This window comes from Nanorana parkeri, unplaced genomic scaffold, assembly GCF_000935625.1.
Source record: "Nanorana parkeri isolate BGI_ZX_2015 unplaced genomic scaffold, ASM93562v1 scaffold3758, whole genome shotgun sequence".
Taxonomy (NCBI): Eukaryota; Metazoa; Chordata; class Amphibia; order Anura; family Dicroglossidae; genus Nanorana; species Nanorana parkeri.
This window is the reverse complement of record NW_017310026.1, coordinates 16,060-25,866: the sequence shown is the minus strand read 5'-3', so window position 1 is coordinate 25,866 and position 9,807 is coordinate 16,060. Positions and strand designations below refer to the sequence as shown.

At 55.8% G+C, this 9,807-nt stretch overlaps 1 protein-coding gene across 1 annotated transcript in view; it reads right to left on the bottom strand.

Annotated features, from left to right (window-relative positions):
- Positions 1-4,298: 4,298 nt before the first annotated feature.
- Positions 4,299-9,807, bottom strand: part of LOC108803460 (hydrocephalus-inducing protein homolog) — a gene marked incomplete at its 5' end in the record, with an annotated part of 21,116 nt that continues 15,607 nt past the window's right edge. Inside the window, 11 exons of the mRNA XM_018575298.1 lie at positions 4,299-4,811; positions 4,885-5,109; positions 5,199-5,429; positions 5,648-5,798; positions 6,370-6,533; positions 6,687-6,899; positions 6,933-7,152; positions 7,489-7,769; positions 8,671-8,829; positions 8,917-9,115; positions 9,433-9,602. Coding sequence (XP_018430800.1) covers positions 4,299-4,811; positions 4,885-5,109; positions 5,199-5,429; positions 5,648-5,798; positions 6,370-6,533; positions 6,687-6,899; positions 6,933-7,152; positions 7,489-7,769; positions 8,671-8,829; positions 8,917-9,115; positions 9,433-9,602 — 2,526 coding nt within the window. The remainder of the gene's footprint in view (positions 4,812-4,884; positions 5,110-5,198; positions 5,430-5,647; positions 5,799-6,369; positions 6,534-6,686; positions 6,900-6,932; positions 7,153-7,488; positions 7,770-8,670; positions 8,830-8,916; positions 9,116-9,432; positions 9,603-9,807) is intronic.

The window sequence follows — 9,807 nt, the reverse complement described above, 5'->3', positions numbered from 1 at the left end:
CCCCTCCTGTGCGTTGATTGGAGCCTGCTGCAAGCCGTTTCCATGTGTCACGCCCATTCCTCGGTTCTGCTATCACAGTAGGCGGAGTCCTGTCTGTCCGTCTGCGGGAGAGGGCGGGGATAATTCACCCAGGGCGGGGAGCCGGAACTCAGCTCCGGGGTTTCACTATTGGGCGGGCTCTCCATCACCTTAACTCTGTGGGGGCGGGCTCTCCATCACCTTAACTCTGTGGGGGCGGGCTCTCCATCACCTTAACTCTGTGGGGGCGGGCTCTCCATCACCTTAACTCTGTGGGGGCGGGCTCGAGTGTGGAGAAGTCTCTGCCAGTGGGGCTGCGCGAGGATCTGCACATGGTATGGTCCACAGAGCCCGGGCTCCTCTGCATGGATGTACGCGTGTGCGCTCACAGGCGTGTGCTAGAGATTCTGGCACCTGTGACCCCCTGATACTCAGTGCTGAGCGATCGTCAGCTGTTTGCTTCAGAGATCCCGACCATTGTTCCCGATACTGACCCGGCTCGCCTGACCTGCTGACCCCGGGCTTGTTCTGGAATCTGACACATGTAGAGAGGTGACGCATGCAGAGGGGTGACGCATGCAGAGCGGTGACGCACGTAGAGAGGTGACACAGGTAGAGAGGTGACACACGTAGAGAGGTGACACACGTAGAGAGGTGACACGTAGAGGGGTGACACACGTAGAGCGGTGACACACGTAGAGCGGTGACACACGTAGAGCGGTGACACACGTAGAGGGGTGACACACGTAGAGCGGTGACACACGTAGAGGGGTGACATGTAGAGAGGTGACATGTAGAGAGGTGACACATGTAGAGAGGTGACGCATGTAGAGAGGTGACGCATGCAGAGGGGTGACGCATGCAGAGGGGTGACGCATGTAGAGCGGTGACACACGTAGAAAGGTGACACACGTAGAGGGGTGACACATGTAGAGCGGTGACACACGTAGAGGGGTGACACACGTAGAGGGGTGACATGTAGAGAGGTGACACATGTAGAGAGGTGACACATGTAGAGAGGTGACACATGTAGAAAGGTGACACATGTAGAGGGGTGACATGTAGAGAGGTGACACATGTAGAGAGGTGACACATGTAGAGAGGTGACACATGTAGAGAGGTGACACATGTAGAGGGGTGACACATGTAGAGCGGTGACACATGTAGAGCGGTGACACATGTAGAGAGGTGACACATGTAGAGAGGTGACACATGTAGAGGTGACGCACGTAGAGCGGTGACACACGTAGAGAGGTGACACACATAGAAAGGTGACACACGTAGAGGGGTGACACACGTAGAGCGGTGACACACGTAGAGAGGTGACACACGTAGAGAGGTGACACACGTAGAGAGGTGACACACGTAGAGAGGTGACACATGTAGAGAGGTGACACATGTAGAGGTGACGCACGTAGAGCGGTGACACACGTAGAGAGGTGACACACATAGAAAGGTGACACACGTAGAGGGGTGACACACGTAGAGCGGTGACACACGTAGAGAGGTGACACACGTAGAGAGGTGACACACGTAGAGAGGTGACACACGTAGAGAGGTGACACATGTAGAGAGGTGACACATGTAGAGAGGTGACACATGTAGAAAGGTGACACATGTAGAAAGGTGACACATGTAGAAAGGTGACACATGTAGAGGGGTGACATGTAGAGAGGTGACACATGTAGAGAGGGGACACATGTAGAGAGGTGACACATGTAGAGCGGTGACACATGTAGAGGGGTGACACATGTAGAGCGGTGACACATGTAGAGAGGTGACACATGTAGAGAGGTGACACATGTAGAGAGGTGACACATGTAGAGGTGACACATGCAGAGCGGTGACACATGTAGAGGGGTGACACATACAGAGAGGTGACACATGTAGAGAGGTGACACATGTAGAGAGGTGACACATGTAGAGAGGTGACACATGTAGAGGTGACACATGCAGAGGGGTGACACATGTAGAGAGGTGACACATGGAGAGGTGACACATGCAGAGGGGTGACACATGTAGAGGGGTGACACATACAGAGAGGTGACACATACAGAGAGGTGACACATGTAGAGGGGTGACACATGTGGAGAGGCAACACATGTAGAGCGGCGACACATGTAGAGGGGTGACACATGTAGAGCGGTGACACATGTAGAGGGGTGACACATGTAGAGGGGTGACACATGTAGAGGGGTGACACATGTAGAGCGGTGACACATGTAGAGGGGTGACACATGTAGAGCGGTGACACATGTAGAGAGGTGACACATGTAGAGGTGACACATGCAGAGGGGTGACACATGCAGAGCGGTGACACATGTAGAGGGGTGACACATACAGAGAGGTGACACATGTAGAGAGGTGACACATGTAGAGAGGTGACACATGTAGAGAGGTGACACATGTAGAGGGGTGACACATGTAGAGGGGTGACACATGTAGAGGGGTGACACATGTAGAGAGGTGACACATGTAGAGGGGTGACACATGTAGAGCGGTGACACATGTAGAGAGGTGACACATGTAGAGGGGTGACACATGTAGAGCGGTGACACATGTAGAGGGGTGACACATGTAGAGAGGTGACACATGTAGAGAGGTGACACATGTAGAGGGGTGACACATGTAGAGAGGTGACACATGTAGAGGGGTGACACATGTAGAGAGGTGACACATGTAGAGGGGTGACACATGTAGAGCGGTGACACATGTAGAGGGGTGACACATGTAGAGCGGTGACACATGTAGAGAGGTGACACATGTAGAGGGGTGACACATGTAGAGAGGTGACACATGTAGAGGTGACACATGCAGAGGGGTGACACATGTAGAGCGGTGACACATGTAGAGGGGTGACACATGTAGAGCGGTGACACATGTAGAGAGGTGACACATGTAGAGGGGTGACACATGTAGAGAGGTGACACATGTAGAGGGGTGACACATGTAGAGCGGTGACACATGTAGAGGGGTGACACATGTAGAGCGGTGACACATGTAGAGAGGTGACACATGTAGAGGGGTGACACATGTAGAGAGGTGACACATGTAGAGGTGACACATGCAGAGGGGTGACACATGCAGAGCGGTGACACATGTAGAGGGGTGACACATACAGAGAGGTGACACATGTAGAGAGGTGACACATGTAGAGAGGTGACACATGTAGAGAGGTGACACATGTAGAGGGGTGACACATGTAGAGGGGTGACACATGTAGAGGGGTGACACATGTAGAGCGGTGACACATGTAGAGGGGTGACACATGTAGAGGGGTGACACATGTAGAGAGGTGACACATGTAGAGGTGACACATGCAGAGGGGTGACACATGCAGAGCGGTGACACATGTAGAGGGGTGACACATACAGAGAGGTGACACATGTAGAGAGGTGACACATGTAGAGAGGTGACACATGTAGAGAGGTGACACATGTAGAGGGGTGACACATGTAGAGGGGTGACACATGTAGAGGGGTGACACATGTAGAGCGGTGACACATGTAGAGGGGTGACACATGTAGAGGGGTGACACATGTAGAGAGGTGACACATGTAGAGGTGACACATGCAGAGGGGTGACACATGCAGAGCGGTGACACATGTAGAGGGGTGACACATACAGAGAGGTGACACATGTAGAGAGGTGACACATGTAGAGAGGTGACACATGTAGAGAGGTGACACATGTAGAGGGGTGACACATGTAGAGGGGTGACACATGTAGAGGGGTGACACATGTAGAGCGGTGACACATGTAGAGGGGTGACACATGTAGAGGGGTGACACATGTAGAGAGGTGACACATGTAGAGGTGACACATGCAGAGGGGTGACACATGCAGAGCGGTGACACATGTAGAGGGGTGACACATACAGAGAGGTGACACATGTAGAGAGGTGACACATGTAGAGAGGTGACACATGTAGAGAGGTGACACATGTAGAGGGGTGACACATGTAGAGGGGTGACACATGTAGAGGGGTGACACATGTAGAGGGGTGACACATGTAGAGCGGTGACACATGTAGAGGGGTGACACATGTAGAGGGGTGACACATGTAGAGGGGTGACACATGTAGAGCGGTGACACATGTAGAGGGGTGACACATGTAGAGAGGTGACACATGTAAAGCGGTGACACATGTAGAGCGGTGACACATGTAGAGAGGTGACACATGTAGAGGGGTGACACATGTAGAGCGGTGACACGCGGCTGCAGATGACATGACACACCACTCCGTGTTACATAAATATATCTCGGTATTTATTAGAATATTACAGCTCTGTGATTGGACGGGATCCCTTTTCTGATGCCACGCCCTTCAGGTAATAGACCCAGTAGATGGCCTGGCTGGTGCCGGTGGCACGGGGGCATGACACCACCAGTCTTCCGGCCACGGGGGCCCTGCTGCCTCCCGGCGGGGCCTCGTATGACACGGAGATCTGGTGGGTCTTCTTGGGCCGCACGGCCTCGCACGCTCTGGCGGTGAACGCCGGAGGTTCCGTCTGGAAGCTGAAGGTTGTCGGCTGCAGGAAAACGTTCTTGAAGGGGATGGAGATGTTGGAGCCGGAGCGGATCTGGATGGGGCCCTGCGGCTTGGGGGCCAATGCCGAGCCGAATAGCGGGATGGTGTAGTCGCCGCCGAGCGGGGAGGAGATGGAGAGGACGGCCCGCGACTCCCCGAGCTGGATGGGCTCGTACGTCACGTCCATGCTGACCTCCGATCCTCCCTGCGAGCCCGGAGCCGCCATCACCAGCTTCTCCACGTGGAAATCCGCGTTGTCAACCTGTGGAGGGGACACGGCGTCAGGTGAGCGAGGAGAGCGGGAAAGGTGTCACCGGTGCCGGGCCGCCACTCACCTTGCAGCTGTACTCCGTCTTCTGGCGGGTGTAGTTGGTGAACTTGGCGCTCAATGTCTGTCCGGAGCCGAGCGCGGCGCGGAAGTAGAGCGGCTTCTCGGACACGGCGGCGGTGGCCCTCAGCAGAAGGTCGTACAGGAACATGCCGAGGTCGCTGCTCTGCAGGGTAAGCCTCCCCGTGGTCTCGCCGGACTTCAGCGGCTGGTACTCGAACATCAGGGAGCCCTGGAAGACAAGGAGGGGCTTACAGGACTCCATGCACGGGGGAGGGGGGAAGGGGCCGGGAGGAGGCGTGGTCACCCGGGAAGCCTTACCTCGGACTGGGCCGGGACGGTGATCTGCGGGGGGAGATTAATCTCCGGCACTCTGCAGTCCGTGGTGAAGGTTACCGGCGCGGACAGCGGATTCTCTACCGTGACAACGGCGGCCGTGCTTTGGCGCACTGGGGTCACCAACTCTATGGTACTGATGACGCCCGGCGGCGTGGACTTGAAGGTGACGTTGTAGAAGAGATATTCCTGCGTCGCCTCGTTCCGGAACGTCACCTGAAGCCGAGAGAATCGGAGAACACTCAGTGAAAGCCGGGTGACACCGTACCTCTGCGGCTGGTATGGTGTCACCGGCATCAGACGGCAAAGACGGTTCTACGTCCCACCGATTCCTCCCAACTGGGAGACAACGCGGACAGGACCGGCTTCCTCCGACACTCGGGAGACCTCCTTCCTCACCCTGTGGCCCCTCGGCCCGGGTCCGTGTGACTCACCTTGGCAGAGAAGGTTCCCTCCTTGTGGGAGTGAAAGTTCAGCTTGTAGTCTCTCTGGGCAGATCCCGGCACCTCCAGGTAATCCAGACCTCTGATGGCGGTGGCCGGGTCCAGGCGTTCTGGTCTCACCATATCAATGAGGACACGGAACCTGAACATGGAGAGAGTGTCACCGGACAGGAAACCGAGGCCGACCCATGTATCCTGAGCTGCGTATTACGCAATGGAGAGTACTAGGATCACATGTGAGGTCTATGGAGAGTACTAGGATCACATGTGAGGCCTATGGAGAGTACTAGGATCAGCTGTGAGGTCTATGGAGAGTACTAGGATCACATGTGAGGTCTATGGAGAGTACTAGGATCACATGTGAGGTCTATGGAGAGTGCTATGACCCCCCCCCCCAGGACACGGAGGTCTCTATGGTCCTGGCTGTGCAGAGAGTGCTATGACCCCCCAGGACACGCAGGTCTCTATGGTCCTGGCTGTGCAGAGAGTGCTATGACCCCCCAGGACACGCAGGTCTCTATGGTCCTGGCTGTGCAGAGAGTGCTATGACCCCCCAGGACACGCAGGTCTCTATGGTCCTGGCTGTGCAGAGAGTGCTATGACCCCCCAGGACACGCAGGTCTCTATGGTCCTGGCTGTGCAGAGAGTGCTATGACCCCCCAGGACACGCAGGTCTCTATGGTCCTGGCTGTGCAGAGAGTGCTATGTATCACCTTTGAGCTTTGCGCAGCCAGTTGGTGACGGTCAGAAGTTCGGTGTAGGACGTCTTACTCGGGACCTCCCTGACGATGGTTCCGGAGGACTTCGGGGGCTCGGCCACTCCATGCAGCGTGTACATTAGGCCCCTCCCATCAGACAGCGGGAAGAAGATGGAACCCTGAAAGACACGAAACCAACCTGAGCACCCGAGACACAGGAGGAGGCGGGGCAATGCGCCGTTACCCCCGGCAACCAGACACAGGGCTCTCCTGGTCCTCGCCAAGCCGCCCGGTCACGTATGTACTATGTGCGGGTCTAAACACGCGTGTACCTGGTGCTTCCTCCCGTCAGGGCTCATGACCAGCGGCTGGTAGGTGACCTCGTAGGGCTTGTTCTGCTGATGGGCCTCCACTGTGATCACCTCGGGGCCCCTCCAGTGTTCCCCGTCAATGATTGGACGCAGGTTCCACGTGTCATGCGTCTTGTTGGTCAGGTAGATGGACTGAGTCTGTTTACTTCGTACCTGGCATTGGAAGCTCACCACCTGCAGGAGACACGGCATGAGGCCGACATATACCGAGGCGCTTGATTGCAGCTCCACACAGGATCCGGAGAGGGTCAGGTGGAGGGTCGTGTGGCCCTCGGTGAGGCAGGACAGGTTCTCATAGAGAATATCAGAGCGGGTCTCTCCGGGGTGAAAGGTCAGGTCGAAGGTCACCTCGCTGCCGGCCGTGACGTATCCTGACACCGGAGAGATGGAAAAGTCCGGCTGGAACTTCTTTATGTCCCACTGAAACCTGAGAGAGACGGTGAGGAGGATGTGACCAATGACAGGTACCCTTCCCTCGTGGCACAGTACCTGGCTTCCCCTTGTGGCACAGTACCTGGCTCCCCCTTGTGGCACAGTACCTGGCTCCCCCTCGTGGCACAGTACCTGGCTCCCCCTTGTGGCACAGTACCTGGCTCCCCCTCGTGGCACAGTACCTGGCTCCCCCTCGTGGCACAGTACCTGGCTCCCCCTCGTGACACAGTACCTTGCTCCCCCTCGTGACACAGTACCCGGCTCCCCTCGTGGCACAGTACCCGGCTCCCCCTCGTGGCACAGTACCCGGCTCCCCCTCGTGGCACAGTACCTGGCTCCCAGCTCTCCGGTGTTGCTGAGCACGATGCGGCGCGTGGCTTGGCTCTGAAGCACCACGGCTCCGAATGTGACGTGTTCCTGGTCCAGGCTGAGCTCCAGGCCCTGACCACTGCCACGTACAACCAGGAGAGAGCGCAGCACGCCGTCACACTCCATCACCACTTCCTCTGTGAACCGGGAGATGCGACTTCGAGGGCTGAACTGCAAATCCAGCTTACACACGCCACCGTGGGCGGGAATCGTGACCACGGAGCCGGGCGACAGGCTGAGGACCTGCAGAGGGTGACATGTACCGTGTGAGATAGACGGCACGGTACCGTGATGTGTCCCTATGACAGTTCAGTGTATGATTACATGTGGGTGCACCTTCCCCGTGGCAGTATTATATCTGTGACCTATCATAGCCGTGTACCATACATGTATAGGGGTGGCAGTATTATATGTGTGGCCTATCATAGCCGTGTGCCATACATGTGCAGGTGTGGCAGCATTATATGTGTGACCTATCATAGCCGTGTACAGAACATGTGTAGGTGTGGCAGTATTATATGTGTGACCTATCATAGCCGTGTACAGAACATGTGTAGGTGTGGCAGTATTATATGTGTGACCTATCATAGCCGTGTACCATACATGTGCAGGTGTGGCAGTATTATATGTGTGACCTATCATAGCCGTGTACAGAACATGTGTAGCTGTGGCAGTATTATATGTGTGACCTATCATAGCCGTGTACCATACATGTGTAGCTGTGGCAGTATTATATGTGTGACCTATCATAGCCGTGTACCATACATGTGTAGGGGTGGGAGTATTATATGTGTGACCTATCATAGCCGTGTACAGAACATGTGTAGGTGTGGCAGTATTATATGTGTGACCTATCATAGCCGTGTACCATACATGTGTAGGTGTGGCAGTATTATATGTGTGACCTATCATAGCCGTGTACCATACATGTGCAGGTGTGGCAGTATTATATGTGTGACCTATCATAGCCGTGTACAGAACATGTGTAGCTGTGGCAGTATTATATGTGTGACCTATCATAGCCGTGTACCATACATGTGTAGCTGTGGCAGTATTATATGTGTGACCTATCATAGCCGTGTACCATACATGTGTAGGGGTGGGAGTGTTACAGGTCCACTACACGTGGCATGGTATAATGTACCTTGGGGTCCTGCAATGCCGGGACGCTGGCCGTCAGACTCAGGTTACATGTGACCGCGGCCGCGCTCTGGTTCACTATGGCCACGCTCTTCCTCACGGTGTGGCCGACGGTGACCGCACCGAAGTCTGTGACTTTATTTTTGGGATCGGCGACTTCCACCTGAGAAACATAAATCCGTCACCCTGGAAGGGAGATTTGGTGGAGGATTTGGGGGTCATGCCGGCGTGGCACACGTAGATCACATACCTTCATCTCGATGCCGTGGCCCTGAAGCCGGAGGTCCTGCCTGGAGTGGCCGTTCATCTGAAAGACAACCGTCTCCTGGTAGAAGATGGCCGCCCGCGGGTAGAAGGTGACGGGAACCTCCATCACGCCTCCGGGGGGGAGCACATCCGAGGAACACCCAACCACCATGTGTGCCGTGTCACTGTACAGGCAGTCAATGCTAGGACGGAAGAGACACGCCGAGTCACATGACACGGGAAAGCACCACAACCGCACATGTCCTGCCACCACCGGGACACGTCTTCCACTTCACATCATTCGTGGCAAATAACACCCTGTGCTTCTACCTGGACGTCTGGAACACGTGACGCTGCACATTGATTGTGACACGGGCCCACCGGGACACCAAGGTGTTGTATCAGTCGGTGTATGTGGTGTCGGGGTATCGGTGGGTGGATGTGGTGTCGGGGTATCGGTGGGTGGATGTGGTGTCGGGGTATCGGTGGGTGGATGTGGTGTCGGGGTATTTCGGCTCACCTGACATCTCGGTTATCCTTGTTTGTGATGAGGAGAGATTTTCGGACGGGTCTCATCCCCTCGTGGTAGATGAAGCAACGGCCGAAGTTGTGTTCGGTGAAGGAGAAGTGTATCCCCGGCTGCACCGCGCCGCCTCCTATCTGACACGTCACCTCCGGCCCGTTCTCGATCTGTAAGATGGCAGAATGGACGTTATTATTATACGGTCGGCGCCGAGGAGGCCGGGGCCCGGCTTCACATCTCAGGGAGTCCATCACTCTGGGGCCCCCCGACCCTTCAATCAGCGTTTCCTGGGGACACGGCACCCCCATGCGGGACATACACAGCTGGTACCCCACAGACGCGGCTCGTACCCCGCACACGCGGCTCGTACCC